We start from the raw sequence: 18,120 nt of genomic DNA, 5'->3' as shown, positions 1-18,120 counted from the left end.
ATCACATTTACCCACCTTGTTCCCATATCCTTCATCCAACTATCTAATCTATCTTGAATATTGACAAAGTTTCTGGCCCAACCACTAACCCTGGAAGTGAATTCCACAGTTTCATAACTGTCTGTGTGAAGTTTCTCTCGCTTTCTGTTCTAAATCTCTTGTATTCAATCTTGTATCTATGGCCACTCGTTCTTGACCCCTCATACTGAGAACAGTCTGCTTCTATCTACCCTGGTCCATTGTTTCATAATTATAAACACTTCCATTATATCATGCCGTAATCTGCTTTGTTCATTCAAAAAGAAACACAATTTTTTAAAGTCTGTCTTTGCATTTGTATTTTCTCATGCTAGGCAGCATCCTAGTGAATCTTTATTGTAACCTGTCTAAAGCCTCAATATTGTTCATATATTTTGGAGCCCAATCCTGCACACAGTACTCTGAGGTCTTATTAAGGTTTTATATAGGCTCCTTGTTACCTCTTGGCTTTTAATATTCTATACCTCCAGATAAAACCTAGAATTCTATTAGCTTTTTTTTAAACAGCCGAATCAAGCTGAGGTGCTGCCTTTAATATTCTGTGAACCTGTTAATAAATAGCACATTACTTCCATTAGCAAATATACAGCTAATGGAACAGGAAAAAGTTTGTCACTTAGTTGTCCAGCTAACAGCTAAATTAATGTCTTGACTGGCCCTTTTGGCTGTATGAAGTAGTATTTAATTTGGTGTTAAAATTAGCATGTGTCGAGATATGGCACCTGTTGTAAACATCTGGAGATGCAGCAGGGGACAGAAGAGAGCCACAAGAAAATTTGTAAGCAGTGTGGGTTTAAGCGTGGGTAAGTCAGGAACTTTATAGCAGTAGTCATGGTGAACAGCTGCTGTGAGAGAGGGAGACATCCGTAGCTTAACAATAATAACATTGTAAAGAGACCCAATTCATATGTGGATACTGGCTTACATTTTTGAAGGGAGTCGAGGAAGTGGTGTGGAGCTAGTAGTGGTCTGATTGTTTTGTCCCCACTAGCTTTCAATGTACAGGAAACCCGACTGATACCCTGATGAGAGCAACCAGGAGGAAGCCTGTTCATTTTTGTTTTCCAAAGTACAGTAATTTCTTTACGTCAGAATTTGACTCCTCGTTACTTTTTGCTGGGGATGTGGAGTCCTTCTCAGGAGCCTTGCAATTGTGTACAAGGTTCAAAACATAGTTGAAGCAAGAGATCTGCTTAATTGCTTCTTGCACTGCAAATTGGTGTTTGAGTGGTAATGTAGTTCTGATCACAATTTCATCACACAGTACAATAAATTTTAAGTGTGTTTCTCAATTACTAGAAGGATATATAGTTCATGAAATAATCATCTGGTAGGAGAAATCCTTATTTATACAATTGAAATACAGTGATTGTCAGTTACAGTAGTAGATGATCAGTGAATAGTTCTGGGAGAGGCCAACCTGTGTCCTAATCATGAGCTACCTAAGCTACACAAAATTACATAGAATGTGCAGCACAGAAACAGGCCATTCAGCCCAACAGGTCCATGCCGGTGTTTATGCCCCACAGAACCGTCTTCCCTCTCCACTTCATCTAACTCTATCAGCATATCCTTCTATTCCTTTCTCCCTCTAATGTTTATCTAACTTCCCCTTAAATGCATCTATGCTCATTGCCTCAACTGCTCCTTGTAGCGAGTTCCACATTCTAACCATTCTCTAGGTACAGAAGTTTCTCCTGAATTCCCTATTGGATTTATTAGTGACTTTCACATATTTGTGGCCCCTAGTTCTGGTTTCCCCAGTAAGTGGAAACATCATTTTTATGCCTACCCTATCAAACCCTTTCATAATCTTAAAGACCTCTATCAGGTCATCCCTGAGTCTTCTCTTTTCTAGAGAAAAGTGCCCCAGCCTGTTCAATCTCTCCTGATAGTTATAACCCCTCAGTTCTGGTATCATCCAAGCAAATGTTTTCTTCACCTTCTCCAGTGCTTCTATATCCTTTTTATATTAGGTAGAGTAGACTGTCCACAATACTCCAAATGTGGTCTAACCAAGGTTCTACATAAGATTAACATAACTTCTCCACTTTTCAATTCTATCCCTTTAGAAATGAACCCCAGTGCTAGATTTGCATTTTTTAAATGGCCTTATTAACCTGTGTCGCTACTTTGTGATTTGTATATCTGTACCCCCAGATCCCTCTACCCTATTAGACTCTTATTTTCCAAGGAGTATGTGGCCTCCTTATTATTCCCACCAAAATGCATACTTTCTATATTGAAATTCATATGCCAATTACACGCCCATTCTGCAAGTTTATTAATGTCTTCCTGTATTTTGTCGCAGTCCTCAGTATTAACTGTACACCCGCCCCACCCACCCACCCAATTTGGTGTCATCCACAAATTTTGAAATTGTACTTCCGATTCCCGAGTCCAAATCGTTTGTAAATGGTGACCAGTAGTGGTCCCAGCACTGATCCTTGTGGAACACTGCTTCCCACACTTTGCCAATTTGAGTAACTACCTTTAACCCCTACTCTCTTTTCTGTTTTGTAGCCAGCTTGCTGCTACTTCTCTCCTGACTGCACATGCTCTGATCTTAGTCATGAGTCTACTATGAGGTACCTTTATCAAAGGCCTTTTGAAAATCCAAATATATTACATCTACTGTGTTGCCTTTGACTACACTTTCTGTTACTACTTCAAAGAATTCAATAAGGTTGGTCAAGCACGACCTTCCCTTTTGAAATCGTGCTGACTATTCTTTATTATATTTTTAGTTTCCAGATGTTTTTCTATTACATTTTTGAGTAAGGATTCTGTTATCTTTCCTACCACTGCCATTAAGCTAATTTGTCTATAGTTCCCTGGACTTGTTTTGTCTCCATTTTTAAATATAGAAATCACACCAGAGGCACTATTACATATATATAAAAAATTAGAAAAGGGAATAGTGCCAGAGGTAAAAACAGAAAATGCAGGAAAAGCTCAGCAAGTGAGGCAGCATCTGTGCAGAAAGAAACAGAATTTCAGTTCGAAGACCTTTCGTCAGATAGTGCCAGAGGGCTGACAGTTGGCTCGTGTGATTTCTATATTTAAAAATCTCTTCCCTAACTATTAATATGCTTGGATGCAATCCATCCGGGCCAGGGGTTTTATCCTCTCTAAGTTTGATTAGTTTATCAATTATCTCGCCCCTTTCTATCTTAATTGTCTTTACATCTTTTTTGATCTCTTCTTCTAATGGCATGCCCGCATATTAGTCTCCCGGTAAATACTGAGGCAAGATAATGATTTAATATTTCTGCCATTTCGCTGTCATTACCTGTGATTTTATTGTGTGTATCCCTCTTTTGATTTTTCTTTTGTTATTAATGTGTCTAGAATACTTTACTATTTCTTTTTATATTCCATGATAATTTAATTTTGTAGTTTCTCTTTGCCTTCCTAATTGTTTTTTGACTTCTTTCCTAACCTTTTTTGTATTCCCTTTCATCATCCTCTCCTTTGTTATCTATATACTTAGTGTATGCCTTTTTCTTTAGTTTCAATTTTGCCCTTAGTTCTTTTTTTGTCCAAGGTGTGTCATTACTGGCTAGTTTGTTCTTGCTTTTCAATGGAATATATTTCTCCTGATCACTCTTGATCATTTTAAATGTTTTTCACTGCTGTTCTATTTGTTTGTCAGTAAATTTTTCCAGTTTATTTTCCCTAGTTCCATTCTCATCCCCTTAAAATCAGCTTTTTTCCAATTTATTACTTTGTTCTTTCTTACTTAAGTCCTCCTTAATCTTTATCTTAAACCTTATGTTGTGATCGCTATTGCCTAGATGTTCCCCTACATCTACTTCTCTTATCTGTTCTGGTTCATTTCAAATTACTAAATCCAGCAGTGATTCCTCTCTTGGATGTCCAGCATTCATTGCAAAACCTCCATGCCCTTTACCCCTTTACCTACTACTTCTTGCCAGTTTATTTGGAGGTAGTTATAAAATCTCATGATTATTGTTCTATGTCCTTTGCTCATTTCACATATTTGCTTACATATTTCTTCCTCCAGCTTCTTTCCATTAATAGGTGGTCTGTAGTATACTCCTATTAGTGTGATCGATCCCATCTTACCTTTTATTTCAATCCATATGGATTCTGTTTCTATCCTTCTGTTAGTTATGTCCCTTTTTTCTACTGCCCTTATGTTATCTCTAATTAATACAGCTGCTCAATCCCCCCCATCTTCCTTCCCTATCCTTTCTGATTGTTATAATCTGCAATATTTCGTTGCCTGTCCTTTTCTTTATGTGGCCATGTTTGTTATTCCTACCACACCTGGTTCCTCGCTACCGATTGTTGCCTTTAGTTCCCCTGTTTTATTTTGGATGCTGTGCACATTGATGTACAGGCAGTTTAATTCATCTTTAATAATTGTTCCTTTTACTTTATTTTTAACAGTCCTTTTATACTTCTGTTTTATAGTTATATTTGTTCCTTAACCGTTTGTTATCTTTATTCCTTACCCTGGTCTGACCTTTACATTTATCTCCTGTTTGTTTTATCTATAGGCTTTTGTAATTGCTACCACATCCCTCCCCCCATCTTGCTAGTTTCAAGCCTTATGCACTGCTCTATTTATCCTTTCCGCTACGAGTATGGTCCCATTCTAGTTCAGGTGGAGCCCCAACCAGCGATACAGCTCCTTACTTTCCCAGTACTGGTGCCAGTGTTCCATGAAATGGAACTCCTCCTTCCCACACCATTCTTTCAGCCACGCATTCATCTTTCTGATCTGCCTATCCCTATGCCAATTAGCATGTGGCTCAGCTAGTAATCCTGAGATTACCACCCTTGATGTCCTGCTTTTAAATTTAGTTCCTAGCTTCTGATATTCCCTTAGCAACACCTCCTCCCTGTTCTTCCTTATGTCATTGGTGCCGACATAAGGAAGAACAGGGAGGAGGTGTTGCTAAGGGAATATCAGTTGCTCCGAAATGTCCTTTACCTTTGCACCAGTTAGGCAACACACCATCCTGGACTCTTGGTCGCAACTGCAGAGGACGCTATCTATCCCTCTGATTATAGAATCCCCTATGACTGCAACCATTCAATTCTGATCCTCTTCCTTCTCTTCTCTTCCCCCTGCCTCCGCCTCGCGGGACTGCCTTAGGCTCCATGGTGCCATGGTTATAGCATTCTGGACAACCTCCCTGCAACCTTCATCCTTATCCTCACAGGTATCAAGTACCTCGTACCTGTTAGGACCAGTGACTGCAAGACCTCCCCCTCCCCCTATGTATCGGAGTGTCTCTAAAACTCGCACTCCATCTCAGACTTCAAGCTGGAGTGTCTCAAACCAGAGACATTTACTGCAGATGTGGCAATCCGGACAGTCTCACTGTCCGCAAACTCTCACATATTAGTCCCGACACACAGCCTGTACTGCCATTTCTAGTTTCTTTTTATCAGTTTATTTCTAAGACTAATAGAATCATTTGAGATCTGGATTATATTTAGTAAATGGATTTAGCTTGATTACAAAATAATTAGTAATTATTTAGTCTTTTTAATTTTACATTTTTTAAATTTAAGTTTAAAAAGTTGGTAGATTGGTTTATGGCCCCTTGGTTTAAATCACTTGGCACCTCCTTCCCCCTCTACACCTAATTCCCCGACACACCAAATTCTCAGTTGAAAGAACTCACTCTGTTAGCAATTCACTGCGTTAGAAATTCACTCTGTGACCTTACCAAGCTCTGCTTTTGCAAAGATCCTTGTGATATATACTTTTCTGACACACCCTAGTTACAATTGGTTAGTCAGCTTCCAGCCACAATAATTAACCCCTAGTCAGGGACCTACTTGCAGTTAATTGGTCTGTTAGTTATTAAATGCCACTGACTTGCAGCTTTTTAAAGTTAGTAAACTAAGTTAAATTTCAGTTAGATGGAAATAAAACACATTTATGACTTACCAATGAATTCCCACATTCACCAAATTCCCAGTTGAAAGTCCTCACTCTGTTAGCAGTTCACTCCGTTAGAGGTTCACACTCTGCCCTCAACAACCGATGTGCTCAAGCTTAGTGTGTATTGGCCAAACACGCTACTAAAGGACAATAGTATCCAACCGGTATTATGTGTTGCCATCTCATGTGCTCTTGGTTATCAGTCCTCGATGCAAATGTCTTCGTTTTTCATGTAGCCCCTTCCTGATTAGTTTGAAGCCAATGTCAGTAGAGCAGTTTCCAAGCTGGCAGAGTATGCCTAAAGTGGCAGGTCCTGATGGGACTGAAGTAAGCAAAGTCATCTCATACTAGATAGGATTACTAGATACATACCCTTCTGTATTATATAATAGGAGATTTTTTTTTAAGGAATAGTATGGAAGTGTGTGTTTTCAATACAAACACCCTACGCCTGTTAAAGATGGGCAGAAATATTGTGATCATAGTATCATAGTAGGTACAGCACTGGAGGAGGCCTGTCGTGCCTGTGTCGGGCCTTTGAAAGAGCTATCCAATTAGTCCCATTCCCCTGTAGTCCCGTAAATTTTTCCCCCTCAAGTATTTATCCTCCCCTCAGATAATGAAGCAGTCCGTGCGCGCATGCAGCATGACCTGGACGACATCCAGGCTTGGGCTGATAAGTGGCAAGTAACATTCGCGCCAGGCAATGACCATCTCCACCCACCTCCCCTTGACATTCAACGGCATTACCATCGCCAAATCCCCCACCATCAACATCCTGGGGTCACCATTGATCTGAAACTTAACTGGACCAGCCACATAAATACTGTGGCTACAAGAGCAGGTCAGAGGCTGGGTATTCTGCAGCGAGTGACTCACCTCCTGACTCCCCAAAGCCTTTCCACCAACTACAAGGCACAAGTTAGGAGTGTGATGGAATACTCTCCACTCGCCTGGATGAGTGCAGCTCCAACAACACTGAAGAAGCTCGACACCATCCAGGACAAAGCAGCCTGCTTGATTGGCACCCCATCCACCACCCTAAACATTCAATCCCTTCACTACTGGTGCACCATGGCTGCAGTGTGTACCATCCACAGCATGTACTGCAGCAACTCACCAAGGCTTCTTCGACAGCACCACCCAAACCCGCGACCTCCACCACCTAGAAGGACGAGGGCAGCAGGTACATGGGAACACCACCACCTGTTCCCCTCCAAGTCACACTATCCCGACTCGGAAATATATCGCCGTTCCTTCATCAATGGGTCAAAATCCTGGAACTCCCTACCTAACAGCACTGTGGGAGAACCTTCACCACATGGACTGCAGCGGTTCAAGAAGGCGGCTAACCACCACCTTCTCCAGGGCAATTAGGGATGGGCAATAAACGCCGCCTCGCCAGCGACGCCCACATCCCATGAACGAATAAAAAAAAATTCCTTTTTGAAAGTTGCATTTGAATCTGCTTCCACCACTTTCAGGCAGTACATTCCAGATCAATACAATTCGCTGCGTTTAAAAAACAGTTTCCTCATGTTGCCGCTGGCTCTTTTGCCCATCACCTTAAATCTGTGTCTTCTCGTTACCGCCCATCTGCCACTGGAAACAGTCTCTCCTTATTTACTCTATCGAAACTGTTCATGATTTTGAACACCTCTATCAAATCTCCCCTTAATCTTCTCTCTCTTCCAAGAACAACAACCCAGCTTCTCCAATCTCTCTACATAACTGAAATCCCTCATCTCTGGTACCAGTCTCGTAAATCTCTTCTGCACTTTCTCTAAGGCCTTGACATCCTTCCTAAAGTGTAGTACCCAGAATCGAACACAATACTAAAGCTGAGGCCTAACCAGTGTTTTATAAAGGTTTAGCATAACTTCCTTGCTTTTGTACTCTATGCCCCTATTAATAAAGCCCAGGATCCCATATGCTTTATTAACAGCCTTCTCAACTTGTCTTGCCACCTTCAAAGATTTGTGTATGAGCACCCCTAGGTGTCTCTGTTCCTGCACCCCATTTAAAATTGTACCATTTAGTTTATATTGCCTCTCCTCATTCTTCCTACCACAATGCATCACTTCACACTTCTGCATTAAATTTCATCCATGTGTCTGCCTGTTTCGCCAGTCTGTCTATGTCCTCCTGAAGTCTGTTTCTATCCTCCGCATTGTTTACTACGTTTCCGAGTTTCGTGTCAGCTGTAAACTTTGAAATTATAACCTCCATACCCAAGTCCAGGTCATTGATATATATCAGAAAGACCAGTGGTCCGAATACTGACTCCTGGGGAACACCACTGTATACTTCCCTCCAGCCTAAAAAAAACAGCCGTTCACAACTACTCTCTGCTTTCTGTCCCTTAGCCAATTTTGTATCCACGCTGCCACTATCCCTTTAATTGCATGGGCTTCAATTTTGCTCAAGTCTATTATGTGTTACTTTATCAAATGCCTTTAGAAAGTCCATTTGCACAATGTCAACCGCACTATTCTCATCACCCCTCTCTGTTAATTCATCAAAGAGCTCACTCAAGTTAGTCAAACACTATTTTCCTTTAACAAATCCAGGCTGACTTTCATTTATTAGCCCATTCTTTTCCAAGTGCCGATTAATTTTGTCCCGGATTATTGTCTCTAAAAGTTTTCCCACCACTGACGTTAGGCTAGTTGGCCTGTAAATGCCGGGTTTATCCCCCTCTCCCTTTTTTGAACAGGTGTGACATTTGCAATCCTCCGGCACCGTCCCTATATCTAAGGAGGATTGGAAGATTGTGGCCAGATCCTCCGCAATTTCCACCCTTACTTTCCTCAGTAATCTAGAATGCATCCCATCTGGACCGGGTGACTTTTCTACTTTGAGTACTGCCAATCTTTTAAGTACCTCCTCTTTATCTATTTTTATCCTCTCCAATATCGCTACTCCCTCCTCCTTTACGGCTACAATGGCAGCATCCTCTTCTCTAGTGACGACGGATGCGAAGTATTCATGAAGTACTCAGTTATGCCCTCTGCCTCCACAGGAAGATTTTTTTAGTCCCTAATCGGTCCCACCCTTTGACTACCCTTTTACTAGTTATATGTTTATTAAAGACTTTTGGGTTCCCTTTTATGTTAGCTGGAAATCTATTCTCATGCTCTCTTTGCTCCTCTTACTCCCTTTTTAGATTCCTCTGTACTTTCTGTATTCAGCCTGGTTCTCTACTGTATTATGAAGATTACATTCGTCATAAGATTCCTTTTTTCTGTTTCATTTTAATCTCTATATCTTTAGTCATCCAGGGAGCTCTAGCTTTGGATGCCCTTCCTTTCCCCCTCATGAGAATGTGTCCACTTTGTACCCAAACCACCTCCTCCTTGAAGGCCATTGTTCAATTACTGTTTTGCCTACCAATTTTTGATTCCAATCCACCTGGACAAGATCCCTTTTTAACTCACTGAAATTAGCCCTCCTCCAGTTAAGTATTTTCACATTTGATTGTTCTTTGTCCTTTTCCATAACTACTCTAAACCTAATATTATGATTGCTAGTCCTCAAATAGTCCCACTTCATTCCCTATATGACTGATGATTAGTAAAACCTAGATTGCTGATCTGAATCAAATGACATTTATTTATTTGCTGCAAACTTCTATTGTGTGGGCTTCCTCTGGTCTTATGTTCACTTTGTATAGCTGCAAGAAGGATGTCCACCAAGCATCTGCCAAGGGTCAGAAGCTACAATGAAATCGATATCCAGTGTTATTGAAGAGTTGAGTAGTATTTGTTCACTTAACTTGTCAAAAATCCACAGCAACACCAATATTTTAAAAAAGCTGAATTTTAATGGCATTTTAAAGTTACAAACTGAATTCCACTTTATAACTTAATTGACTTGAAATGTAAATCACCCAAAAGCACCTTAATTGACTTGATGAAAAACATGCAGAATAGATCAAGGCAACTTTGGGGTGGGTGGGAGGGACAAACTGGCAGTGAACTCAAAACAGATGGAGTTGCACTTTACCATAATGACAATGTCCATGAATGTTCAACATTTTAGAATACTGATCAATGGAATTTACATCCATGTGTGTGATGCAATATATACTGTTGTGCGTTACATCCCTGTGTGGTATGGCTGAAAACACTCTATACACAGATTCACACCACATCCAAGGCAAGATGTTCTGGATTCACTTCTTATACCATGTCGTGAGCAATTGCGGCAGCGTCCTTTTTTTGTTTTAATTGGCCAGTGACCACAGTCAGTAGGTGACACTGCATTTCTCTTCCTGTTTGAGCGGAATCCATGCAGAAGTTGTTTTGCAAGTTCTATCCTGAACTGCATCAGTGTTAAATCAATATTGTTTCCTGTTCTGGAGTACTTGACATGGTGGGGGGATTCTTTCATTAGAATGAAGGCATTGGAAATGGCAGTGTCCCATAAAAACCAGAAGAGGTACTTCCACCATGTTGTGGACTTCCTTGAAGAAGGATATTGCATTCTAAGTTGGTCTGCCATGTACACTCCACTAATGAGTATTGTAGTCTGCCACAACTACAGGGCATTTCAATTCTAGTATAGAACTGTCACGAAGTTTTTTAAATATAGTGCACGTTCCTGTTGGATTTGGATATGTTGACAGTAGTAGCAGTGGTTTGTTGTCTTTCCATGCAGTGGCAGTTAATATTCCACACTGCAGCTGTTTGATGTAACCCTGTGGTTGCTTTGCAACAAATCTGTTCGTCAACTCTTGAGGCCAGCTAAGGTTGTTGCGAACAGCCCCACAAGCATAAATACCATCAAGGTAAAGCTCTTGGAACAACTGTTGTGTAGTGAAGAAGTTATCGCAGTAAATTAAGTAATTTTTCTTCTTCAGTACAGCTGCGAGGCTCTTCACAATTCTGTCCCGAAGCCCCAACTCTGGCGTGTCCTGCTCCCTACCAGTGTATATCTGGAACTCACAAACAAATCCATTATGAGCATCGGCCCTTGTGTAAATTTTAATATGCCGTTTGCAAGGTTGTTCTTCCATATTTTGACATATATTGCCTCGAAACCCTGTTGTTGCTTCACCGATGCTGTTTTCCCGGTGTGGGAAGTAAACAGTTCGGCAGGCTTCGAGGACTGCATCTAAAACCGGTCGTACGTTATGAAGCTTGTCGTGGCCCAAGTGCCCGCGTGTCGGATTGGTGGTGTTGTCATTGATATGATAATACTGAAGCATTTTTTCAAATCTGTCCCTGGTCATTAGATCTTTTATGGGAAAACTCCCAAAGAGGCTGTCATTGCTCCAGTACATTTTATAGGAAGGGAGGCTAACAATAGACATGTAGATGTGTATACCCAGAAACGCCTTGATTTCTTCAGCTGTGGTGGGATACCACTTAGTGTCTGCTCTCCCAGAAATCTGCTGATGCGCGTACTTGTTGGTTTCTGTCGAGAGGAGCTCGAACAGTTCGGGGTGAAAGAACAGACTGAAGAAATCTATCTCTTTCAATTCGGGCCCTAACTGATAAAGAGCTCCGTTTTTTTCAGTGAACTTTTTCTCTTCGTGCAGCTGCAGCACCGGACTCCAGGGCCACTCGCTTGTTTGTAAATGCCGAGGTGAGCGGAGGGGATGCGGCGACTCGCCACTTTCCTCCTCTTGCTTCTCCTCTTCGCTCTCCGACACCGCGTCGGCTGAAATATCTGACCCGACCGCAGCCTTGTAAGAAAAACCGAAACATTGGCCTTCGTCGCTACTGTCAGAATCGGACATGGTTCTGTGGCCGCCGCTTTATTGTCTCTTTCGTCCCTCCTCTTCCAGCGGCGACCAAGGTACCCGGCGAGGGTAGCGTGCCGGGCAGCCAAGCCAACCTGGTCTCCCGTCTTTTTTTCTGGAACGCTGCTGCTCCCAGCCATTCTGTCACCGCCGCTCTCATTGGTGATCTTATGCAAGTGGCATAATGTTGTCGTCATGGTGATATTAATTAAGCTAATTTACATGAACCCGCCCTAACCCATTCAGAACAAATTTTCAAGGATTGAAAATCATGAGGTGATGGAAACCTTCCCAGGTTTTTTTTAAAAAGCCGTATGGTGCAGATGCTTACAATGTTTCCATTTAAACTTATTTTCGGCCATGCTTCCAATGTGGGGAAAAAGCACATAGCTCAGAATTTTATGGGGCTATTTTAGGATGGAGGTGGAGAAAATGTAAATTAATTTATTGTGTGTATATATAAAATTTACATTTTATGTTTGTTGCTGAACTCTGCATTCGGTTTGGTTACTCTAAATAAGACTAATGCAGATTATTCGTTCCGCCCATCGTTTGTTGTCCCTCGGAGATTGTCGGCATAGTAACAGTGACGTCGTGGTGCGCGTCTAGGGGGCCGGAACAGTGCTGTCATGACGACAAATGGCGTTTCGTGGATCTAAAGAAGCGCCGCCACTCTGCACACAGGATGCTTTGTTAAAACTATCGATCATGCTGCACTGCAGCTGTTTTTTCTTTTGGAAATGCTATTGAAATGCCCCTTCCCCCGCTCACAATCTGCCTCTTGATGAAGTAAAGTTTGCTTTTGGAGAATAATCATAACGTAGTAAATGGTGCTACGAGGTCGGAGCAAAGATTTGATCACTTTTACAGGCTGTATTGAGTCGTCCCCTCTTCAAAAAAAAACCCTGAATTTTAGGAGACAGATGCAAACAGAGAGCTGGAATTTTTTCTGGAGCTTTCAGTAGCTTCTGTGAGCCTGCTAAGATTTGAATTTCTTTATGAAAATAATGAAAGAAAGAATGCTGTATATTGTAGCAGTTTAGATAGTGTGGAGCATGTTCTGTTGCTTTTATGAGCAGACATGTTTATTTTTTCAGTCAGTGTAATGTATTATTTGTGGAGTGTTATCTATTTTGAAATGCAGTATGAACACAATCACGACACACTGCCATGGTGGTGCCACTTGTATTCAGCTTGAAAGCACTCACAACTGCAGGCCATCTGGCATCTTCCCTGGATGCAAAAGTGCAGTGAGAAAATTGGCAAATGGATTCTTCAGCTTTTTATGGGTTAAAGTTGCACATTGAAATGGAATACCTAAACTGGCCAGTAGATTCATCTTTGTTATAAATTACAATTTTTTTTTTGATTTTAAACTAATTTGCTTCAAATCCATCATTGGATTATGAGAAGGCCTTTATTTTGTCTGTTGGCACACTGGTGCAAATTTTCCAGGTGGTTAAGTGCTCTTAACAGTCAGCAGAGGCAACTGTCCTGGCTACAGTTGCCTGTGCTGCAGCCAGTTATGTCTCCTAATACACAATAATCAGCTGTTTCTTGCCCATTCAAATCATTTTATATTTGCCTTTGACAGTGTAAATGTTTTCTATATAATGCCTTAAAAGTAACACTAATTACAGAGTTGTGTTTAAACCATTTGACTGCAATAGCATTTCTCCACAAAAATCTAAAAGTGCTGATCAACTTTGCAGTTTTATCTTAAGATTCACAAAGATATTGATAGTTCTGGAATTAAATATTTATTTTACGTATCTTTTTGAAGGAAAGGAGAGTGTATTTTAAAAGTATTTAAATACTCAGCAAGTTAATCATAAAACAAAACTGCCCTTAATTTGCATTGAATTGGCAACCTTGCTCACAGAGGGGAGCAAGTGGATCTAGGCTGAGAGGGAGTGAGGGACTTGTGATGAGTTTGGATCAGGGAAACATTGAGTTAATGGCTCTTGGGGTTGGGAGGGAAGATGAACTGAATGGAAACTGGTGTCTGGGATGGTATGCAGAGCCTGAGACTGATGTTGGAAGCAAGAGGGAGGGAAGAGAGATGGGCTGGGAAGGAGCAAGGAAGCTGTGGAGCCCGAGACTGGAGTTAGGAGTGAGCAATGGGGCTGCAGCACGAGGGCTGAATGGGGCTCCAGCAGGAGTGGGCCTGTTGGCACAAGGGCTGAGGGGGTGGTACCATTGTTGCAGCAAAGCTTCAGCAGGATCACGAAGGGAAGTCTACACACTGAGTGGCCAAACAGTGCAACATTAAAGTGCGTAGTGGAGTGTGACTTAGACTGTGGCTTTGGACATTGAATTTCTTCTAGTAAAACATTTCTGTGGTATAAAATCATACAGTACAGAAGGAGGCCATTTGGCCCATTGTGCCTTTGGAAGAGCTATCCATTTGAGCAAGGCTGCCAATTCATTGCAAGTTAAGGGCAGTTTTGTTGTATGATTAACTTGTGGAGTATTTAAATACTTTCTAAATACACACCTTTTTTCTTCAAAAAGATATATAAAATAAATGTGTAATTCCAGAACTCTTAATTAGAAGTATAAATGGGGCTGTTTCACTTGAAGCAGTGAGAAAAATGCAGTGTTCTGAGTGTTTATTGGCCTCTCTTGTCTGTCCCTGCTTCCTTTTAAGTTGCATCTGTTGGTGTAGTTAAAAATAAACACTTCTGTCCTTGCCTCCCCAAATAGTTTGTTAGCTCCTGTATTTAAACTTTGCTAGGAGGAGCTATACGCAAAGAAAGCCTAGTTGAAACCACTTTGGGGAAAGCTAGAATAAACAGGGCTCGTGATGCCAATGTTTTGGTGCTGCAAATCTAAAAATGGGGCCTCCCTATTTCTATTAGCATCAATTCCAACTTCAAAGAATTCAAGAAAAAAATGTAGGTTTGCTAGGTGGGGTTTATCTTGTTTTTTTAATGACTAGAATATACCTGGGCAATCATCAACTTTTTTGGGTAGGTATCAGTGTCATGGCAACATCTTGGCTGGGTGGCTAGCTATGGTGTGGAGGTCTTCAGCAGTACAGCTGGAATGTTGACAGGGCTCATAGCCTTTATGTCTACTGCACTCTGTCATTTCTTAATGCCATATGGAATGAACTGAATTGGCTGGACACTGGTATCTTTTGATTTTGGGGATCTTGGGAGAAGTCTGAGTAGGATCATCCACTTGACACCTTTGGCTGAAGACTCTTGCAAATACACAGCGTCATCTTTTGCACTCCTGCTGGGCTTCACCATGGTTGAGAATAGGGGTATTCATGGATCCTCCCCTCCAGTTAGTTGCTTGGTTGTCCTCCACCATTCTTGACTGGATGTGCTAGGCTTAGAGAGCATTGCTCTGATCTTTTGGTTGTGGAACCACTTTGTCCTGTCTATAGCCTTCTGTTTCTGGTGTTTAGCATGCAGATAGCCCTTTGTAGTAGCTTAACTAAGTTGGTACCTGATCCTACGGTATGCTTGATGCTATTCCTGGCACACCCTTCTACACTGCTCATTAAACCCAGATTGATCTCTCGGGTTGATGGTGATAGAGGAGCAAGGGATGTGCTGAGGCATGAGATTACAGATTGTGATGGTACAAGTCTGCTGCTGCTGATGGCCTCATGGAAGCCTAGTTTTGGGCTGCCTTTGTCCTTAGTCTGTTCTATTTAGCACGTCAGTAATGCCATACTACATGATAGAGGAGGCCCTCACGCTAGAGATGAGACTTTGTCTTCACAAGGACTGTGTAGTGGTTACCAGTGCTACGGATAGATGATCTATGATAGGTAGGTTGGTGAGGATGAGGTCAAGTAGGTTACTCTCTCCTGTTGGTTCCCTTACCACCTGGTGCAGACCCAGTCTGGCAGCTATATCTTTCAGAACTCAGACAACTTGGTCAATGGTGGTTCTACTGAGCCACTGTTCATGGTGCACATTGAAGTCTCCCACCCAGAATACATTCTGTGTCCTTGCTTCTCTCAGTATTTCTCAAGTGACCTTAGTGTACAGCATCAAATTCAAGGCAATTTCTCCCCTCACCTCTTTTATTTGGTTCCAACAGTGTAGTTTTCCCTTCAGCCCCTGGACTAGAGTAAGCCTGGAAGAAAATAGTTTTTGCCAGGTGTTTTTGTAATGATACGGGGAAAGACTGGCATATTGCCATTGTTTGTTTCTTACGTTTAGGGTCACTGTATTCAAATCTTCATTGTTCCTGCAGTCCATATGTGTTTAGAAAACTTAATAGAACTTGCAGACATTTTGTTCTTTTCTATCCTCTATTATGGGGTTAAATTCTATAAAATGAGAAGCTGGCAAATTGCCAGCATTGTTTCCCATGGTATCCTATTTAACTTTCTAAAATCCTCTTTACTCCTTGTGTGCATTTACACACACATGCTTTTTAATGTTCTCAAACAAAGGAGCAATTCCCCACTCCAAATTTTAATGGTCAAACTTCTTTAAAGTGTTACCATTTCAGTTACCATTCAATTCTCCATTAAAATCTAACAATTTCATCACATGTTGTCAGATATGGAACTAATTTGCTGCATTTCCCTCAAAATAAAGGATTTGACTTAAATAAAGATTACAACTACTCCATGTTTTAGCAATTTGCTGAAATGTTGTGGACATTTCTTCTTCAATGTTTGTGCAGTTTTTGTTAGGAATTACAGATTATTAACCACACTGAGTATAACCTATCTCTGAAAAAATTCTGAAGTTTGGACTCTTACCTTGCAGGACCCTCTGTTTGAAATTAAAACCAATATTGGGGTGCTGAAAGGTGAGAGGAATTGGTTGAAACGAGTAGAGGGATGTAGCAGAAATGACATGCACAGGGCTGATGCACAACCCTTGGAGGTTTTGGATAGTGTGATATGTTTCCAAAACAGCTCACCACATTTGCAAGCTTTTTTTCATTTCATATCTTAAGTCAAGGAAATCCCAGCCAGTTATCCTGGGTTTCAATCAACAATGAGAACTTTTTTTTTATAAAAGTCACAATTTGTTGTACCCTTATGGGGGGGGGGGGGTGGCATTATTTGAGCCACAAAAAGTGAATTTTAATCCTTTTGAAGTGAATCCTCCTTCAGTAGTTTCATGTTTTATCATATTCAGAGTGAATGAGAATGTAAGATATTGAATGGACCGAGATTATAGTAAATTTAGTTGAAAAACATTGGGGAATTTTTTGCAGTGAAAATTGGGGATCTAAGATGGGAATCCAGTCCTTTCTCATGGTAAGATTTCTAATTCAAATAAATTTGGTTCTGATGCTAGTTGGAAAAACTTTCATTCCCCACTATCAATATCTCCCATCTTAATGAAAACAAATTCACCCAGATTGCCGGCCAAATAGCAAGTAAGAGGAATAATCTGACTTCAAACCTCAACTGGTAAGCATCATGGATCTCGATTGGCCTTTTTCATTTGAGCTGAAAGGGGTACTCCTTTCTACTCTTGCATTTCCATAGTCTGAGCGAGAGACAATGTCTCTTGTAATGGGATGGAGGGTTATGTCTCATTGCCATTTTGGTCATTACAGTACTAAAAAAAAATGTTTTGGGCTAGGACATTTCCTTAGAACAGTGAATCATGCATTACATTGCTTTTGTTAATTTTTTCAAGTTATGCTAAGATAACAAAAGAACACTTTTTTCCTCTGCAAATATACAGCATTTATGTGGTGTCATAAGCACATTGGCTCATTGTATTGTGTAACAGCAAGGAACTAGTCTTATAATTTCAGAATGTTTAGGGTTTATTAGATATCTACTGAAAAGGATAGTAATTGTGTCCTGTACTTTGTGTTGCATGCGTTATCTTTTTGGCATGTTGAAAACCTATTTCAAGTTAGAATAATAAGTAACTGCTTTCCCACTCCACCAGAAATGAGGGAAGCAGCTTGGATTTATATACCCATTTCATGACCTTAGTCCAAAGCACTTCACAGCCACTGAATTATATTTTGAAATGCAGTCACTGTTATGTAGGCAAATACCACGGCCAATTTGTGCACATCAAGGTCCCTCGAACAGCAATGAAATGAATAGCCGATTAATCTGTTTTGGTTGTGTTGATTGAGGGATGAATGCTGACCAGGACACCAGGAGAACTCCTCTGCTTTTCAACTGACATGGCCTTATTTTACTAACGAACATAGTACATGATGGACAGGAAAAGACCATTGATCCTGAGCCCCTTAGTCATGGTAAAACTGAGCATCATGAGCCCCATGGCTCCCACCCACTAGTAGTCACACAGTCACCTGGGAAAAGCTTAAAAAAAAGCCCGAGTAATTCAGCTCAAACAAATCTGGGAAATTCTTATCCGAGCTCAATGCCAAAGGAATTAATGTCTCCCCCGAAAGATGGCACCTCCGCTAATGCATCACTTCCTTAGTACTA

The 18,120-nt window shown here is 41.0% G+C and overlaps 2 protein-coding genes across 5 annotated transcripts in view; one reads left to right on the top strand and one right to left on the bottom strand.

Moving 5' to 3' along the window:
• Nucleotides 1-18,120, top strand: part of smg7 (SMG7 nonsense mediated mRNA decay factor) — a 138,871-nt gene that overhangs the window by 37,689 nt on the left and 83,062 nt on the right. The gene's annotated exons all lie outside the window — the stretch shown is intronic.
• LOC137325025 (piggyBac transposable element-derived protein 4-like) lies at nucleotides 9,769-11,870 on the bottom strand. The gene has a single exon (XM_067989727.1). The coding sequence runs from the start codon at nucleotides 11,706-11,708 to the stop codon at nucleotides 10,479-10,481; it is 1,230 nt and encodes a 409-aa protein (XP_067845828.1). The 5' UTR covers nucleotides 11,709-11,870; the 3' UTR covers nucleotides 9,769-10,478.

This window comes from Heptranchias perlo, chromosome 9 (genome assembly GCF_035084215.1).
Source record: "Heptranchias perlo isolate sHepPer1 chromosome 9, sHepPer1.hap1, whole genome shotgun sequence".
Classification (NCBI taxonomy): domain Eukaryota; kingdom Metazoa; phylum Chordata; class Chondrichthyes; order Hexanchiformes; family Hexanchidae; genus Heptranchias; species Heptranchias perlo.
The sequence above is the reverse complement of the archived record's forward strand: the minus strand, read 5'-3'. Positions and strand labels throughout refer to the sequence as shown.